Source organism: Myripristis murdjan, chromosome 5 (assembly GCF_902150065.1).
Source record: "Myripristis murdjan chromosome 5, fMyrMur1.1, whole genome shotgun sequence".
NCBI lineage: Eukaryota > Metazoa > Chordata > Actinopteri > Holocentriformes > Holocentridae > Myripristis > Myripristis murdjan.
In genome coordinates, this window is record NC_043984.1 from 2,311,243 (window position 1) to 2,331,506 (window position 20,264).

General features: G+C 39.9%; 2 protein-coding genes and 1 long non-coding RNA gene across 4 annotated transcripts; 1 reads left to right on the plus strand and 2 right to left on the minus strand.

Moving 5' to 3' along the window:
• Positions 1-140: 140 nt before the first annotated feature.
• On the minus strand, positions 141-5,370 carry LOC115359930 (uncharacterized). Its single transcript, XR_003928290.1, has 3 exons — positions 5,329-5,370; positions 308-460; positions 141-200 (listed from the first exon to the last, which is right to left on the minus strand). It is a non-coding gene; the product is annotated as an uncharacterized LOC115359930 (long non-coding RNA).
• Positions 5,371-7,269: 1,899 nt separating this feature from the next.
• Positions 7,270-14,662, minus strand: slc5a8l (solute carrier family 5 member 8, like). Its single transcript, XM_030051497.1, has 15 exons — positions 14,450-14,662; positions 14,031-14,096; positions 13,722-13,773; positions 13,366-13,433; positions 12,799-12,953; positions 11,957-12,097; positions 11,725-11,854; positions 11,537-11,625; positions 11,184-11,296; positions 9,824-9,891; positions 9,620-9,706; positions 9,262-9,443; positions 7,800-7,909; positions 7,597-7,682; positions 7,270-7,476 (listed from the first exon to the last, which is right to left on the minus strand). Exons 1-15 carry the CDS (start codon positions 14,645-14,647, stop codon positions 7,270-7,272), a joined length of 1,752 nt encoding a protein of 583 aa, XP_029907357.1. The 5' UTR covers positions 14,648-14,662.
• tshba (thyroid stimulating hormone subunit beta a) lies at positions 12,062-19,012 on the plus strand. Of its 2 annotated transcripts, XM_030051873.1 has the most exons (4): positions 12,062-12,141; positions 17,633-17,772; positions 17,886-18,090; positions 18,491-19,012. In XM_030051873.1, exons 3-4 carry the CDS (start codon positions 17,929-17,931, stop codon positions 18,767-18,769), a joined length of 441 nt encoding a protein of 146 aa, XP_029907733.1. In that variant the 5' UTR covers positions 12,062-12,141; positions 17,633-17,772; positions 17,886-17,928; the 3' UTR covers positions 18,770-19,012. The 2 variants fall into 2 exon arrangements, with proteins under 2 accessions (XP_029907733.1, XP_029907735.1); XM_030051875.1 differs by lacking the exon at positions 17,633-17,772 and having other exon boundaries at positions 12,099-12,141.
• The last annotated feature ends 1,252 nt before the right edge of the window (positions 19,013-20,264 follow it).

The following is a 20,264-nucleotide window of genomic DNA, read 5'->3' on the forward strand; positions in this document are numbered from 1 at the left end:
AATTGATTATTTTGTTCCATTAAATGCTTGTCAAGCATCGATGATGTCATCTTAAAATGTAGGAATTCTCTCTCCCTCATGAAGGAACTCAAGGCGGAATTGAGATCTGTTCTTCTGTTCTTCTGTTGTGGCTGTTGGTTGATTGTCATAGATTGGATGGCCATCATAAAGTCCTCCAGAAATTACAAGCGTGTCATTGTCTGCTACGAATCGATCTGTTGAAAATTAAATAGGCTTTTTTAGACACTAATAATAAACAAATGAGTTTGTATTGATTGTATGATGAATGAGGAATTAAACTCCTTACCTGTATCGTCGGTATTGTAAAGAGGTTGATGCAAATATTGTATTCTCTGTTTGCATCTGTGGAACACATACACAACCAACCCAAGAGCAGCCACTCCAAGTGCAACACTGAAGAGAATAGTCATAATCTTTTCTGAACTGTTGAGTCCCAGACCTAGGAATTTATTAAAAATGAAGACAGTGTAGACTAGGCAGGATTTTGGAAAATGTGCTTATTTAAAGTCCCGAAGGCAAATCATGTTAATTTTTGGCATACAACGTTTTTGGAGGTTTTGAAGGGTGCTGAATTCAAATCTTCTGTATGCCAGGCTCAAAAATGTTCCGGAATGCCTCAAAATGGAGAAATCCAAAATGGCCGCCACCGCCAGGTCAAAATCTAATTAATCACTTATCGTTTGGACTGTACAAGGTAAATACCTGAATTTAATGTGCTTTTATAGGTTTTCACATATGGGGAATTCAATGCCATGCTCAGATTTAAGATCAAGACCACAGAAAATGCTTGAAATCAATGTACATGGTTAAAATTGTTGTCTCGGATAATGAATAATTCATGAACAAAAGAGGACCATGAAACGGGTTGATGGTATTCTGAAGAATTTACTTGAAATATGTTCAAGAACAAGCTTGATTACAATAGTTTAACTATTTATTTACTTATTTAACTGAATTTTAACTATTTATTTACTAATGTATATTTTATACATCCATGGTATGGAGAGGTAGGCTAGATATGCACACATACACTACCAGTCAAAATTTGGACACACCTCATTCAGTGGTTTTTCTATATTTTTACTACTCTCTACATTGTAGATATATACTGAAGACATCAAATATATGAAGCAAGATATATGGAATTATGTAGCAAAGAAAAATAATGTTAAATAACTCTAAGTATGTTTTATATTTTAGATTCCTCAAAGTAGCCACCCTTTGCTTTGTTGACAGCGCTGCAAACCCTTGGCCTTCTCTCAGGCTACATTTACACGTACACGGGTATTTTTAAAAACGGCGACATTTCCCTTCGTTTGTGCCCTTCGTTTACACGCAAACGGCGAATTCGCCCCTGAAAACGATTCTTTCTAAAAACTCCGGCAAAAGTGGAGATTTAGGAAAACTCCTGTTTCACGTTTGCATGTAAACTGAGAAAAACGGAGAAATACAGAGTTTCAGGCAGCCGACGTCACGTGCCAAAAGTGCGCACAATGTTTACATTTGGCTATGGTGATCATAGACATGATATACGTAAATTATGTCTATAATGGTGATGATCATGGATGCATTCACAGTAGCAGTCGCATTTCTGTCCATATGTTTGCATTTTCAATTACAGCAGCTTTTTTATATAGAGGAGCAGAGATGAATAAGGGCTCGGAAGTCAGTCTCCTCCCTCCAACACAGAGATCCAGGCAGCGGCACCGCCAGCATCGCTTGGGTCCGACCTGGGCAGACTGCTGTCGGGTTTGGCTTCTGATTGGCTTGCATGGTTTTCTCCTTCTTCCTACCCCGCCGCCCATAGGCTTGGGGTTGTTATGATGGCGCTCAACAGCGTATTTATGCGGGTTGATGTAAACGGAAACTTTTTTGAAAACAATGCCGTGTGCACGCTGTTATTTTGGAAAACGGAGGGAGGGAAATATTCGTTTCTCAAAATACCCGACTACGTGTAAACGTAGCCTCAATCAGCTTCATGATGTAGTCACCTGAAATGGTTTTCACTTCACAGGTGTGCCTTATCAGGGTTAATTAGTGGAATTTCTTGCTTTATCAATGGGGTTGGGACCATCAGTTGTGTTGTGCAGAAGTCAGGTTGGTACACAGCTGACAGCCCTTTTTGACAGCTGTTAGAATTCATATTATGGCAAGAACCAATCAGCTAACTAAAGAAAAACGACAGTCCATCATTACTTTAAGAACTGAAGGTCAGTCAGTCCGAAAAATTGCAAAAACTTTGAATGTGTCTCCAAGTGCAGTCGAAAAAAACATCAGGCATTACGACAAAACTGTCTCAAATGAGGACCGCCCCAGGAAAGCATCCTGCAGCCCCATAGCATCCCATCCGGTTTGCGTTTAGTTGGACCATCATTTTTTTTTCCAACGGGACAATGACCCCAAACACACCTCCAGGCTGTGTAAGGGCTATTTGACCAAGAAGGAGAGTGATGGAGTGCTGCGCCAGATGACCTGGCCTCCACAGTCACCTGACCTGAACCCAATCGAGATGGTTTGGGGTGAGCTGGACCGCAGAGTGAAGGCAAAGGGGCCAACAAGTGCTCAGCATCTCTGGGAACTCCTTCAAGACTGTTGGAAAACCATTTCAGGTGACTACCTCTTGAAGCTCATCGAGAGAATGCCAAGAGTGTGCAAAGCAGTAATCAAAGCAAAGGGTGGCTATTTTGAAGAATCTAAAATATAAAACATGTTTTGAGTTATTTCACACTTTTTTGTTTACTACATAATTCCATATGTGTTCATTCAAAGTTTTGATGCCTTCAGTGAGAATCTGCGATGTAAATGGTCATGATAATAAAGAAAAAACATTAAATGAGAAGGTGTGTCCACACTTTTGACTGGTAGTGTAGGCTCATTCCCAATCCTCCTCCTCCTCCTCCTCCTCCTCCTCCTCCTCCTCTCCAGTGTTCTGGTAGGAGTTGCCAAGTTTTTTGCAGCTGCATGATTCCATACATTGCATGCCACTTTTCCTCAAGTCAAGTCAAGTTGTTCTGCATGGGTCATTCACAAGAGACTCTACCACCAACCTCTGATGCAGCAAAATTCCACATCATGCATGCTCATTATCAAGCCACTGTCTGGAATCAAGCTCACATGTCACACCCTGATCTCCCTCCAGTGACTGAAATGGGATGGATGAATTTGGATGACCAGTTAGTGCCACAACTACTATCTCTGCCACCCATTCCTAAAGCTTGCAAGGAGATCATCTCCTGTGGTTGCCTCAAGGGGTGTCACAGCCAACGCTGCAGTCAATGAGCTTCATGAGGTAGTCACCTGAAATGGTTTTCCAACAGTCTTGAAGGAGGTCCCAGAGGTGTTTAGCACTTGTTGGCCCCTTTGCCTTCACTCTGCGGTCCAGCTCACCCCAAACCATCTCGATTGGGTTCAGGTCCGGTGACTGTGGAGGCCAGGTCATCTGCCGCAGCACTCCATCACTCTCCTTCTTGGTCAAATAGCCCTTACACAGCCTGGAGGTGTGTTTGGGCTCATTGTCCTGTTGAAGAATAAATGATCGTCCAAACGCAAACCGGATGGGATGGCATGTCGCTGCAGGATGCTGCGGTAGCCATGCTGGTTCAGTGTGCCTTCAACTTTGAATAAATCCCCAACAGTGTCACCAGCAAAGCACCCCCACACCATCACACCTCCTCCTCCATGCTTCACAGTGGGAACCAGGCATGTGGAATCCATCCGTTCACCTTTTCTGCGTCTCACAAAGACACGGCGGTTGGAACCAAAGATCTCAAATTTGGACTCATCAGACCAAAGCACAGATTTCCACTGGTCTAATGTCCATTCCTTGTGTTTCATGGCCCAAACAAATCTCTTCTGCTTGTTGCCTCTCCTTAGCAGTGGTTTCCTAGCAGCTATTTGACCATGAAGGCCTGATTGGCGCAGTCTCCTCTTAACAGTTGTTCTAGAGATGGGTCTGCTGCTAGAACTCTGTGTGGCATTTATCTGGTCTCTGATCTGAGCTGCTGTTAACTTGCAATTTCTGAGGCTGGTGACTCGGATGAACTTGTCCTCAGAAGCAGAGGTGACTCTTGGTCTTCCTTTCCTGGGGCGGTCCTCATTTGAGACAGTTTTGTCATAATGCCTGATGTTTTTTTCGACTGCACTTGGAGACACATTCAAAGTTTTTGCAATTTTTCGGACTGACTGACCTTCAGTTCTTAAAGTAATGATGGACTGTCGTTTTTCTTTAGTTAGCTGATTGGTTCTTGCCATAATATGAATTCTAACAGCTGTCAAAAAGGGCTGTCAGCTGTGTACCAACCTGACTTCTGCACAACACAACTGATGGTCTCAACCCCATTAAGAAGGGAAGAAATTCCACAAATGAAGCCTGACAAGGCACACCTGTGAAGTGAAAACCATTTCAGGTGACTACATCATGAAGCTGATTGAGAGAAGGCCAAGGGTTTGCAGCGCTGTCAACAAAGCAAAGGGTGGCTACTTTGAGGAATCTAAAATATAAAACATATTTAGAGTTATTTAACATTATTTTTCTTTGCTACATAATTCCATATATCTTGCTTCATATATTTGATGTCTTCAGTATATATCTACAATGTAGAGAGTAGTAAAAATATAGAAAAACCACTGAATGAGAAGGTGTGTCCAAATTTTGACTGGTAGTGTATGTGTGCATATCTAGCCTACCTCTCCACACCATGGATGTATAAAATATACATTAGTAAATAAATAGTTAAAATTCAGTTAAATAAGTAAATAAATAGTTAAACTATTGTAATCAACCTTGTTCTTGAACATATTTCAAGTAAATTCTTCAGAATACCATCAACCCGTTTCATGGTCCTCTTTTGTTCATGAATTATTCATTATCCGAGACAACAATTTTAACCATGTACATTGATTTCAAGCATTTTCTGTGGTCTTGATCTTAAATCTGAGCATGGCATTGAATTCCCCATATGTGAAAACCTATAAAAGCACATTAAATTCAGGTATTTACCTTGTACAGTCCAAACGATAAGTGATTAATTAGATTTTGACCTGGCGGTGGCGGCCATTTTGGATTTCTCCATTTTGAGGCATTCCGGAACATTTTTGAGCCTGGCATACAGAAGATTTGAATTCAGCACCCTTCAAAACCCCCAAAAACGTATGCCAAAAATTAACATGATTTGCCTTCGGGGTTAACTTTTTTTGAAAATTGACCCTGACTAGTGAGGCTATTGGTAAACATAATAAACCCATTAAAAATATATAGTTAAATTATAATGATCAAACAGGAAATAGGAATATGGGGCCTTAAATTACCTTGTGTGTCCTTGTGCATTGAATCTGACGTATTGACAGTTACTGCAGTCGAATGGAACGAAGTATCAGGTGTACTGGTGTTATCCACAGTTGTCTGGTCTCCTTGAGTTGTCAGTACAGGGGGCGTTGGAGTTTTGGTGTTTGGAACTGTGGTCATCATGGATGCACTATCTGTTGTAGAGGTCCAGGTTGCTGACTGAGATGTCTGGGGGTTATTTGTGCTTTGAGGTGCTGCTGTTGAAGCTGTACTGAGAGTTGAGTTGTCCGGCGTGCCAGTTTCCCCTTCAGTTAAGGTTGGGATTACCAATGCAGAGAGTGTTGTGCCACCAGTGGTGGTGTCAGATGGAGTTACTGTGGCAGTGGTGTGTGTCAAGTTTGAGCTAGGAGTCACTGTAATTGTCCCAGTCGAACTGATAGCTGAAATATAATTGCCTTTTTCTGTTGGTGGTGTGGATGTAGCAAAAGAAAGGGCCAGAAGGCAACATGCCAGGAGAGCAAAATTGGTATCCATGGTTAATGAAAGCTATATTGGGAAGCAGAATGAAAACATGAGAACACTGGCTTGTTGTAAGGACAAATGTTGAAAACACCATAGGGGTAAACAACATCAATTAATATTCAAGTCTAGGTTTACTCATATGTTTAAGCCTCTTCAAACTTGCACAATCAAAACAATACCATAAACATCAGTCGTGACTGCCCCTTTGTAAGTATGTCCTCTGGAAAGTATCTTAAAAGATTACATTAAAATCAAATTTGTAGCAGTACTTGATTCACGTTTTAAAGCTAGTACATCATAATTGATCCTCTTGGCTTTAGAGAAAACATAAATAGCTGAGTCTTTTGTAGTCATAGTTACAGAAATATTTCGAATTCAGTGCTAACATGAAAGCCTGTCAAAGTCAAAACCAAATGAACATGCAGTATTTATATGTTATCAGTCTCTATTACTAATCTATGTTCTGACAAGCCATTGATGGAGAGAGATGAAAGATTGAGCTCACCTTATTCTGTCTGTAGGAGTGAAAAGAGAAACTTTGTTCACTTCCCTGGCAGTCGTTCACCAGCCCTTGATATGACACTCTCCACTCCCTGCGAGCCACAAACAGCTAAGGGATTGTCTTCCTGGCATCGTGGCAGGTACAAGTGGGCAGGTCGGCTCTTTGTAAACTTCCTTTATTGTGAGTTGCCAAGGAGACGGGGGACAAGGTTATTACTCTGACCAAAGCTCACTCTTTGTTTCTCTCTTGCTTGCTTTGTTTGAATTCAGATCATTTCCAGTATGCTTTCTTGGCAAACAAAAATGACATCTCACAGACAATCAATAGATTTCCTTTACCGTTGAAGTGCATTATAAACATAAGCTCGTAAAGATATACTCTGTCATTGTCCCACCCTCCTTTCCCTCATCGCTCCTCTGGCTTGCTTTCTCACACATAAACACCAGGTACTCTCTCTCTCACTCACTGTGTGTTTTCAGTAAACATTACAGAATTTTATTTTATTTTTTTGTAACAAAGGATTTATTAATGACAAAATTGTCTGAAGTACCATAAATGGTGAACACACTACATTTAAAAATAACCAGGCCTAACAAATGTTGTAAAACTAACAGCAGTAATAATATCATACATATTGTTAATAAAAACAAAACATTACAGTATATCTCAAATGTGCAAGCATTTATGGCAACATAATTGATTTTTTTGCAAATTCAGTTTCCCTCTTAGCACGACATGTTGTTCTTTCCTCCCTGAAAAATTGATTTTCAAAATTCTTTTTTGTAATTGTGAATTGACAAACAAAAAATGAAACATGAAATATACAGCAGTGTTTCATATAAGTAGCATGTTTCAAATACACCAAAATTTGCATCAGTATAAATAGACACATTCTAGGGTGAAAATGATTTATTGTGAAGTGAATAGATGAAGTGTCCCATTACGCGGTAGCACCAAACCATTGAGTTATCGTATATACATATATAAATGTATCTCCAAGACTGCAATACTGTATTGACATAGCAGCATTAAAATTTTGTGACTTTATCAACATCTCTATCGAGTATGTCAGACCCAAGTCTTTGAAATTAAAGTTGTCAGCTTCCATGTCGAGATCTGTGGCAGCCTTCTCTGTCACATCTGGTGCCTGTAGTGGGTTGAGAATATTGAAGAACATCAACAACTTCTGCCAAAAACACCTTGTAGTTTTGTGGGTAAAATATTTTCAATTTGTTGCCAACTGTCCAACAAAAGCTGCAATCTCTACCTGTGAATCACGGAAACATGTGAAACACATCAGGTCATTCTTCCTCACAAACAGCTTAGAGCTCAGCTTCTCCTGCTTACATCCACCTAAAAAAGGAAAAGATGAGTAATTATACCTGGATGTGCTTGTTTTGACGGTTTCATTTTGAACTTCTAGAACCAAACCTAGCTTTGTCTTGTGGAAAGTAGAAGATGATGGATCACCTGTCATTGCGCTCACCACAAGACCAGTCACCATGGTGGTCAGTATGCCCAACATGCAGAAGTAAAGGTAAGACAGGGAGTACCAGGAGTCTGCCAGTGCTGGCCGGTAGCTGAGGGACGAGACAAATCATTTCAGTCCTCACTCTTGTGACCCCAACATGACCAGATCCAATATTCCACACTTGTCCCGATGGACCAATGTGATACTGAGCAGAAAAGATTTCTTGTATGTCTATGACCTGTGCAGGTCCATCTTTTCTCATTGTAAAACTTTTGGATCTTCCCTATAAAAGACATAAGCGAGTAAGACCGTGGTCACATTAGAAGCAGGCACAACAAGACGTGCCCACACAAAACAGGTGGCACTGTTGGTCGAGGTGCAGTGACACAAGTCTTTGAATTATTATTATTATTGTTGTTATTATTATTATTATTATTATTATTATTATTACTGTGCTTGTTGCTTCCAGTATGGATAGCTAGTAATTTGAGGACGGATGCTTGATTCTCTCCACCCCTCAGAGGTAAACAGTGCTGAACAGTGACTCTGCTGGTCAAAGTTCACCAAATTTGAACTCTAAGCCAGAGGTTCTCAAATCTATGGTGTCAGCGACCCCCAGTTTGATACACATCGAGCCACAGATCTGTATTTGATAAGATGTAGTCTCAGTGATCCCCATCTGATAAGGTTTAATTATTCCATAACTGCTTATACTGCAGATTGGCAGATTAACAGTGAAGAATGTGAAACCTGTGAACAGAATAGTCGCTCTTATTCATCCTCTCGCTGGGCTGATGTCTGGTCTGTGAAATAATAATGAAAGTAAAATCTTCCCTATTTTTCTGGGGAACACTGAAAGCCTCTTCAAGGACCCTTGGGGGTCTCTGGACCCCAGGTTGAGAGCCACTGCTCTATAGCTGCAGCACGAGCTCATATCACCTCCTGCTGCAAACTGCTCTGATCCCACTGCTCATTTATCAGTGACCACAACCTATGAGGAAACAGATCTTTCTCCATTCCTGTAATCTATAAATTCTTATAGAAAGCTCTTGATTGTCTTTATATTGTTTTATTACGCAGGCTTTTATTGTGACTGATACCTGTTTTTGCTGTATATTCGCTGAGCCATGCCTGTGGACCATGGAATATAGTCATTTCCCCGTGTTTACCTGTAATCTAATACTTGTAATCCAGTACGTCTGCTGTGAGGCGGAGCCATGTGTGACACAGTTTTCCATTATGAATAGCCAAATAAATCCTTGAACTTTGTCCTTAAATCTGTTTCCTGTTTCCTCACATCTTGGTTACTTTAAAGTTTTTCTTACTGTTCCCAAAATTTGGTAAGTCAATATTCATGTTAATAAGTGCTATTGGAGCCATTATTGTTTATTGGCACTTTTGGTCATACTTGGTACATAATACGCTAATCACTATTCATACTGTGCATGTGATGTGACTCACTCAGGGGTTACTGTGACCGGACTGGTCCAGGGAGCCAGTGTTGTGGAGCTCTGGTTTGTTTGGCAGCCTGCAGTGCTGAGTGGGAGTGGTTTGGTCTTTTCATCTGTGGGTGGGTAAATCTGGGCTCCAATGCCCACCCACAGAGTCAACACAAGACCAGTGACCAGTCCCACAAATCCTCCCTGCAAAGCAAATAGAAATATACAGTTAAGCAGTATGCCACCATATTAGACTGTAGTCCTTCAACTGTTAAACGTTTCACTTGTTCATATGGATTTATTTTTCCATCAAGATTGTAGGTTTTGTCCAGGGTGTGGAATGGTAGAATGTGAATGCACTTGCGATGTAAAATACTCACTATTGAGTTTGGTGTGCGAAAAAACATTCCCATCAGATAGAGACCAAGAAGAGGCCCACTGATCATTCCAAATACAGATAGAGCTGCCTGAAAACAGAAACATCAAGAGGTTTGATTGCAATTCCCAATATTGAGCAATAGGTAGTGCTGTAGAGCAGTACATGACTGTAGTTGTTTTTACTGCATGGTTGTAGGGAGATTTACCTGCAGAATGCTTCCCATTACAGAAGCAACTCCAGCCATCCCAATGCACAGGAAGCCAAAGAGCACACCTTTGATTTGAGTCAGGATGACATTAATTGGTTATCCAATGACAGTCTTCAGATACATGAAAAAAATACCCTCAGTAGAAATTCACAGCTTTAGTACACTTGCAGCTGAGCTGAAAAGAAAAATGTGGCTACCTAATATAATTTTCAAACATTTTTTGTTTCTACAAAGTTTATTTTTAAACAGCTCAGTTATGGTATGTGCAAATTCAGTCTGCCTCATATCAGAATGCCTTCCTTGAGTGTTAGGTGGAGCTGAAATCTTTCATTCATTGAATCATTAAACAGACATTCTGTCTTAGGGTGCCAGAGTATGAGCAGGATGAATAAATCATACAGTGCTCGGTGTATATCAGAATGAACGATAATGTGATTTTCTTTGAGTCTCAAAAATGCAACCTGCCGTATTTATTTAACATTTAATTAAACAACGTAGAAGCACATAGATGAACATACATGACAAAATGAAAGAGCAAGGTGGAAGAGGCTCCCTGGACAACTACATGCCTAAAAGGAGTTCAGGGCATTGGATTTAATGAAAGAGACTGCATGTGTCATGTTCTATGGTGGTTTCTTTTAGGTCTATCTACAACTAAACATTGTTCGCATGATCTCAGTGCCACAGTCTATACACCATTATCACCATTATATTTTGTTCATTTCTTGCTTTCTGTGTCTAGTGCTCTGTTTAATGCAGTGTAAACACGAGGTTTACTTTATTTTTTGTGTCCCAACCGATGATCACTATCAGTGCCAAGAACAGCATAAGATACAGTGCTGTATCTTGCAAAGTCCAGATTCATAATGCATAATGATTACTGTTGGAATATAAATTTATGTAGCTATATTATACTTTAAGGTGTTTTCATAATTTTATTTAATTCTTATTCTTATTTTATTATTGATTGATATGCAAATGCATGCAAAATAATAATAAAGTTATAATAAAATAATAATAATAGTAATAATAGTAATCTTTTTTTTTTCATTTTTCATTTCTTCTCACTTTTCTGAGCCATATGATGACTGCAGGAGTGCTATGGCAGTTTTTGCTTTATTGTCTTTAGTGTACATCTATTGACTGCTGTGGCATTCACACTCACACTTATAATATTGTAATCTTATATCATAAGCAGCGTCAGAGTTTTAACTTATCTGATTGTTAATTTCATTGTAAGTCACCATTGTATCATTTCATTGTAAGACAGAATCCTAAGATGCAAATATTTCCCAAATAGGTTTTTACTTTTACATCTGTTATCACTGAAGAATACCAGTGTCAGAACACAACTTACTCAGACCCATGTTCATCCAGGAAATCTGTTTCTCTGTCAAGTTTTTCCACAGAGGAAGGACAAAGTCCTCCATAGTGACAGCAACTAGGGCGTTGATGCTGGAGGACACAGTGCTGAAACAGATGCAATAAAAGTCTTGTAACGTACTGAACAGAGAGGTTGGTGCATATAAGTTATAGATTAGATTAGCTGGATGTAGCATATAGAACACAGAATAGAAAAGGTCAAAGAGAAATAATTAGGATTATCTCATGATCTGAGGTTGCATCAGCTCATGCTTTTCCTTCCTTCATGTATTAGGATACTTATTGTGATATGAAAGAATTTGTCCATATTTGTCTCACACGTCTCACCTTAGCGTCCCACTATATGCAGCAGCCACAAATAATCCAGGGACACCAGGATAAATCGCCAGAATGTCCATTACAAGGTAGGGAAGCAGCTGGTTTACAAATACAGGCACAATTATTACTGTTGGGTTACATAGTTTATGAGCTCCATCAGATTATGCATAAGAAGACAATTACCCTATCACAATTACCTGGTCGGAGGCGCTTATGTTACCATTAGTGAGGGGATCACAGTCCTTGTAAATGGAGAACATGGTGAGGCCAGAAAACACAGCCAGACTCACAGTCAGACATAAGCCAATCATGTTCACGTACAGCGACCTGAGAGATCAAAGACACAGCCATGTCAGTCTGCCTGTGGGCGCGCACAGTCTCGCTCACATCTACGAATATGTTATTTGTACGACAGCTAGAAACACTCACATCTTGGCATGTGTTAAGGTTTTGCAGGAGATGTAGCGCTGCACCTGGGATTGGTTGATGGAATAGATGGACGTCCACATCATGCTGCCACCCACTACAATGGTCCAGAAAGTATGACGCCTAAGAGGGTCTGGGTCAAAGCTAGGAAACAAAGCACAGACAACAACAAGGACAGAGTATTGAAGGTATGGCATCTACAGTCTCTGGATATTTGGCATGACAAAGATCCAGTGTTTTTTGCAACCAAAGCTACAAATTCCGAATCTGTAGGTAACTCATAATCAGCCTTCTACATCATCAGTGTATGAAGTTTGCAGTGAAATAGTCTTTTAAAAGTTTTTGGTTTTTGGTTTGGTCTTTTGGTTTTTGCTCACTCAGGTGTCAGTTAAGTTTCCTTTCAGGTTACAAAACAACGAGTGATGGAAAGGTTAGATAATTACAGTAAAGTTGACTTAACTGATGTCATACTTTTAGTGTGTGTGACTGACATGTTTGTGGACACTGTCCTGTCACTGTTAATTGTCCCTATGAGGGAAACTTCACCTCTCTAGTATTCCAATCAGGTTAAACAAACTAAAAGGCAGAAAAAACCTCTTTTGCACCAGTTTGTTTTTGGAGTCAAGATGCTTACAAGTTTGGGTATCACACTTATCACACTAATCAGAGCGTTATTATTAATGCTCTGATTTTATTTCATTTTAAGACTTTCTGATGTACCTCTTTTTCTGCCTTTTGAACATCAAAATGTCAAAGTTCAGCAGTCAGCTACATTGAAATCCTTGGCAAGGAAGTGCACTTGCGTCTACTTCTACTATTCAACCTCAGTCAGTATGTGTGCTTACTCAAACGCCTCTAGTCGGCCTCCATTCCCAGCATCTTCCCAGATCTTCCCCAGGCCTCCCTGCAGCACAGCTCCCCTCGCAATGACAGCCACAAATCCAACCAGCATGATCACCATCTGCAGCACATCTGTCCAGATCACCGCTTTCAGACCACCCTGAAACAGAATGAAGCTGCAAATCAATCTAACCATTGTCAAATACTTCTGTGCGGACTGTGCCAGCACTTTAGAGATAACAACAATGACAATATGTCAATACTTGCACAATTAAACATAATCAAGGAAAGCATAATACATACGTTTCACATGCAGACACAAACATTAGATCAGAGATGCTATTTATTGTCTGACGCAGAAACCAAAATAAATATGTCATCCGCCAAGTGTCATCATATGAAATACATTATTACTGTTAGTTTAAGTCTGAAACAAAACACTGAATAATTATTCAAGCATGTGAAGTTTATTTGAGTTTTCATTGTGTTTGAGTGCACTTCCGTCACTATTTGTACAATATTAAATCGACAGATCATTCATTAAATTCCTTTTTACAACAGATACTACCCACCAAAGTGCAGTAGAAGATGCACACCACTCCTGTAGCCACCAGCACTCCCCACAGATCGAGCCCAGTGACTGAATGACAAGACAAAAGTCCATTTTATGACTCCATTAAATTATCAGAAACAAAGCGACATTTTAGGACAGCAGAAGGTATCAGCAGATTGCACGCCAGTTACACTAAAACACACTTTAATTAGATTTTCACGTAGGTAACTATGTAGATACACTGTATACTTTGCGGCAAGGGTGGGGAATTGTAATGGGAGCTCACAGTTGCCTATAGGGAGCTAAAGTATCACAAACAGTACTGCTATTCATAGGCCTAGTTATTTCCAAAACCTACCATGCATCAGGACTTACTTTGATTCAGTGCAAGAGCTGGGGCATAGATGACCATACCAGTGTAGAGGGCCTGAGAAAGATGCAGCCATTAGTTGATTGGATGTAAACAAATGTATGATTCATATTAATGGCTGGTGGGAATTGGTTTCAAGAATCAAATTTACATAAATTCACCAAAGGAAAAAGACAGGTGCTGTTTAATATTACAAAATTTGCCATATTAATCTTGGGTGTTTGTCCTGCTCTCCTATCTTTTGCCTTTTTGGTTTTCATTGTCTAAACTCAATGTGAACACCACTCTTTCTGATGAAATGATGTTTGCGTTACCGTTTGTATGATATACATGGTTGTTCCAATTATCCGAATGGTCCTGTTGAAGCGCATCTCCAGATACTAGAAAGGAAAGGGAAGCCTAGACAGTCAAAGACACATTTGGACTGATAACTGGGTTCACACACTGCTTGACGTCTTAGTTTTTGTATCCATACTGACTAAATGAAATTGTTTCTTTGTTCCCGTGTTCTCTCATCTTTTACAGGTAGTATTTTTACAGCTTTTGGATACTGTATGACCATAAAACCTTACAAGATGCTACACAAGATGAGCCATTAGTTCCATAAAAAGACTGTATTTCTCTAGCTTCCTTTTTCACCTGTTAGCTGTAAATTCATTCATTCCCTTTCAGCTGCCACCCAGCGTCTGTGACATAATACAATTACAATTAATAGTCTGCAGTGTCTTCTCACCTCATACGTGCTGGTGATCCCCAGTCGGTAGAAAAGGGGGACAAAGACCTCAGCAGTGATGGTGGACATGATGGCATAGGAAAAGCCAAAAAGCCAGAAGGCAGCTCCATACCGGTAAGCCTCAGCTGGTGTGCCAATTACTGTGATGCCAGACATGAAGCTGGCAGTGAGCGACATGGCAACCGGCACAGCTGTCATTTGGCGTCCACCCAGTAAGAACTCACTGCTGGAAGTCTCCTTGCGGTCGCGGATGGCCTGGAAGAGGCCAATGCCGGCAGCCCCCAAAATTGTTCCAGCAAACACCACATAGTCCCACACAGAGAAGGAGGCCACCATGGTTAATCCAACAGAAAGATCCTCCAAGCACTTATCTTGTAACTGCTGTTTAAGGATGACTTAAATTCCACCGCTTTCCTGTATTATGCAATCTTGCTAATGAGTAATTGTCTCTCTTGATAATCTACTCACAATTCAATATATAGACAAGTCGTAATTCTTTTACAGTAGAAAGCTGTGACTTCAATGAAAAATCATGCACTAAATAGTGAAAAAGCTTAGTTTCAGTAACTGCACAAAAACATCAAGCTTCAAGCTCTTTCATTGGAACCTATAAAGTATAGCAAACTCCAAGTAAAAGTTTAGAAAAATGAATCTTCCTTCATTGGTACCAGTCTATCGATGAATAGAGTCCCTTCCATTCTACCTGGGATCAGTGCAACACCTCAACTGCTCATCTCACTGCTTCATCCTGATGGTGACGGCAGACTTTAAAGATTAGTTTGGAATAGTTAATAATCTATCAAGGACAAACAGTCACACTTTTCCTGGATTGTAAAATGTTACGATCCTGTAGTCTGTACTTGAAGTTATATTGGTGCTCCTCTGAGGGTAAATATGGGACGTTGTATTGTCAAGCATCTCCAGTTTTGACTGCCATTTATACAGTTTGAGACAAGGTAACTCGGCAAATCAGTGATGTTAGCGGTTTCAGAGGGCAAGACACGTCAAATCTTAGATAACCAGAGGTGTTTGTTGGGTCACTACACCCTCCACCACATCCTTTTTGCATGAGTCAAAAAAATGTGGCTCTCGTTTCTTTATTTAGCACTGACATATCTTAGGAAATGATTAGAGGAATGCATAACAAGCAAGTCATTTCAAGATCAGAAAGCCATTACAGGAAAAATGTGACACCTACTTTACTCCTAAAATGATTGCAGGCAACAAAGTAAAAATCACTGAATCATAGTTACTAGAAAACCTACTATATTGGCTTCTATGATAGGCACCACATTTTTGAAGATCATGTGCACATATAATACTAAGAACGAATACTTCTGCTACTCTCAATGTCATTCAGTACAAAAATGAGGGTGTTTCAAACATCAAATTTAAGTGATGTCATCACACAGAAAATCATTAATTCATTAATGAATTCAGTCCATCTGCCAAAAAGTAACCTTCAATAGCTAAATTCTGACTGAAGGTAATTAACACCATCAGCACATTCAGGATTGACAAGCTATCAGGGCAGACAGAAAAATATATAGACAAGGAAACCAATGTACAATTACGCTGTCAGATCATATTGCCTAATAGCCTAGGAGTGAAGAAATTGTACAGTACAACAGGTTGTTTAGATCACCAACACGTTAACCCAAAGAGAGTGAAAGTCCTTCCTCCTTATACAGCTTTTGTGTTCAGAAAGCCTTATTTTTGGATTGTCTTGTTTTTTTTTGCCTACATAACCTAGGATGCATGGGTAACACAGAAAATAAATTACATTTGCAAGTAATGCAGGTTTTTATTTTGCATCTCTCTCCTGTCCTTGAATGGGTAAAGGAGTTGGTTTTAAACAAAGAAGGAGAGAAGGCAAAGTGCGGCTTCTTTTTAGTTTGGCAATCTGCCTGCACAATCCCATCTTTCAGGTTATGAGCTCTTCTGTGGGAAAAGCGATTTAGACAAAAACATCCTTCAAATTAGAGTGCGTGTCTAAGATATGCCAGTGTTGTTGTATAGTAAATCTAAGAATAGAATGGAATAAACTTTTTCTGTTGTAACAGCTAATATCAGTGAGCTGAGATGTTCATATTCACAGTAGTCTCATTTAATTGTGATGTCCTCATCATTATTCCTATCTTTCTGTATATATGCTGACTGTATTATTAGATAGTGATAACACAGTGTACTGATGTAATCCTGCACACCATAAAAATATAACAATTATCAGACAGAGTACTGAAAAGAGCGCAGAAGTAACTGCTTTTGCTGTGTTTGTGTCAAACAGTCCAATGCATGCTGTATATCTTGTGTAAAAGCAGCACAGGAGCACCTTGACCTTTTTGTGTCCATGTATCGCAGCTTGAGTAAGTAGTGAATGAAGGTAAAATACAAAACAACTCACATGCTTCACAATTACGACTTAATATGGCACATAACCAGGGATTGTCCTCAGCAATCATTAAACAACACCGATAAGGAAATCCATTCAGTCTCAAAAGTGTTGGTGCTGGAAAATTCTTATCTGCTCAACTCATGTAAGGATACAGACTTGTTTCAGTAGAATCTAGATTTGGATTGAACCGTTAAACTCTAAACAGCAAATCAGCTGTTAGGTCCATCAACCGTAAAGGTGTCTGTGCATACTTATATCAAGGCAGCCGTTCATGTTTACTTCCTGAGGTCTGTTTGTGCTTGGACTTTGAATGTTTTGTTTTCACGTTCTGTCTGTGGCACTCAGTGTGACCATTTGTGTTCTGACTAATGCACATGAGCACATTGTTCTTCAACATGGACTTTGTTTAACCCACTGTGCCTGCCTGGTAACAGCCTGCATAATTTGTACTTGCAAATTAATATTTCCCGTGTTTCAAATGAGAGTAAGATTACTTGTTTTTCAAACTGTGGCAAAATCCAGGTAAATGCACCGTATGTGCACCTTCTCAAAAAAATATTAGTACTTTCAAGAAAGAAATCAAGATTTTGCACATGTGACACCCAGTGGCCGTTGCTTGTTTCACACCTTATTGCAGAATCAGATGCATAGGGAACTGCACAGAGATTTCATCTGGCTTAGAATCCATTGCGTCAGTGTCATTTGATTACCGTTGTTCATGAAAGAAATTGTTAATTCATGTCATTTACATGATGGACCAAAAATTCAATACCCACTCTTCGTGATAGAAGATAACAAGGAGCCTGGAAAAAGGAAGGAGGGTTATAATGTTCACATAAATACTGATCATCAACCATGGTCAGACTCACAGCATCGTCAGGCCTGCTGGTGCCCAGATCTCTTCAGTGAGTGACCTTTACACACAGAGGTTAGCAGCATGCAGGAATGAAGAATTTATTTTAAGATGCCAGACCATACAATTGATCAAATCTGTTATCCACTTGTCAATTGTTTGTTTGTCTTGTTTTTCCTCCTGTGCAGGTCTCAAATTGATTTAAAGAAAATAACAAAGGTATTGCTTAACATGGACTCTTCAGTGTTCGCCTGCTGCCTCCTTTTCCTGCTGTTCAGCCCAGTTGTTCCCATGTGTATCCCCACTGACTACACTCTGTATGTAGAAAAGCCAGAGTGTGACTTCTGCGTGGCAATCAATACTACTATTTGCATGGGATTCTGCTACTCAAGGGTATGTACATGCTTTGCACTGGAGGAAATGACTCATTAACCTCAAGAGTTAGAAAAAAAAAATAACAATGTGAATTTTTTGCTGAAAAGCTTTGAAGTGTAAAATATATGCATGTTAATGGAATTAAACTTTGGATCTTTTTTGTGGTGTATGCAATAACTTGTTAACCAAGTCCATAGTACACAATATGCAGTAAGGATCAGAAGCAACAGATCTTCAATAGTGCAAAAGTTCACAGTGATGATATTAGATAAGGTGGCCACATAGTGCTGATGCTCCATTTCAAGCATTGTTTCTTATTTATCATAAGGACCATAAATCATGGTTTCATTAGCTGAACGGATTAAAATGTATTCTGAGATGATTTGTCTGTTAATCCTGTGCTTGTGCACGGTTACAGGACAGCAACATGAGGGATATAGTAGGTCCACGCTTCCTCATCCAGAGAGGCTGTACCTATGACAAGGTGGAGTACCGCACAGCCATACTGCCTGGCTGTCCCGCTGACGCCAACCCTCTCTTCACCTACCCTGTGGCTCTCAGCTGCCATTGTGGTGCCTGCAAAACAGACAGTGATGAGTGTGCCCACAGGGCCAGTGGGGACGGGGCAAAGTGTACCAAGCCACTCAGACATGTGTACCCATACCTGGGCCAGAGCAACTACATGATCCCCTTTTGATTCTTGTGCTATTTTTGTCTACTACATTCAAATTACTGAGCTGAAATGATGTATGAATGTTTTAAGTGAAGCCAAATGTTATCATTTACCAGAATAAAATGACAGCTGCACTGTCTGTGCTCTTACTCACTGAGCCATCGTGCTGCATTGTTCCTTTGTTACTTTATGTGTCTGTGCTGCAGCCCTACATCTCTGTTTACTGTGGGGGTTGAGCCTGGTATTTTTGTCAGCCTCATTACTTTATTTAGCCTCCCTGTTTGCCCCCCATGCGTGACACCCAGAGTTACTGCGCTCACTCTGAAACCAATATCCTGAATGCAATTCAATTAAAGCTGAAGTCTGTAAATAGCTCTCTGACTAAGCTGTGCTTGACTTAATCACATTGTGTGCTGGACTGTACTTTGTTGTGGCACACAGTCACACCACAACACAAAACCATATAAAAAAAGTGCTTGACTCCGAGTTCAGGACTCACGTCATGCTGATATATTTGTCCTAAGACTTGTTCTGGAAGTCACCTGATGAGCCTACATCTCATCTGACTAATATGAAAGACTAGCAACAGATTAGCCACAATACTAATACACAATACTGGGTAAGAGTTCATTGTTTTGAGACTTTTGGTCTAGCTTTTGCCTTATCCCCACATGGAGCTTGTGAGTGGCATGTGTTGTCAGAGATTTACAAAGGCAATTCGGGAAGACAGCTGGAGTTTATTTATAACCCCGAAGCCTCAAGTGGGTAATGTTGGAGAACATAATGATAAGTCCATCATGTGGAGCCGTGTTCCATCTCTCACCAATTCTTAATTTGACATCACGGAGTTTCCATAGCTTTATTTTTATATGCCACCGTAAGAAAGCACGTTTATCTGTGTATGCAAAATGGCTTAGTGACAGAATAATGTTGACAATGTAGATCATCAGATATAATATTACTGCATTCTCTGATCAGAATTGGCTTCCAAACCAAAGACAGCACATGTTTTATTTTACAGTATATCAGATAAAAATAGGTTTTATGATAATATGTGTGCCTTTCCTTCAACTCCCACTTTTGTAGCACAAAACACTGTGAGAACCAATCTAGAACAGAACAAAACTGGTGAAAGCTGGTGATCTGAAGCCCAACAAATCATTAAATCCACAAGTTGTTATAGTGTCCACTGTAGTTTAGGATGCTGTAAGTGAGCTTAATAGATACATTTAATTGTGGTCTATTATTTTATTCAGCTGACCTGATCTGACTTTGTCTAAAACAATCAGACAACACAATAGCTTGAACTGTCCAGCTGGAATTCCTTGTGTAATGGTGTTTTGAAAACCACAGCCGTGATGCTCTAATGGATACAGCAATGGATGAAATGGAATCTGCTTCCCTCAGCACTCTGAGAGAACCAACTATGCAGAGCTCATACCTATCACTAGTCCATTCAGTGTTGTTGTGGTATTCACTCGGGAAAAAAATGTGAGGGCAACTTTTTAGGAAGAGTTTA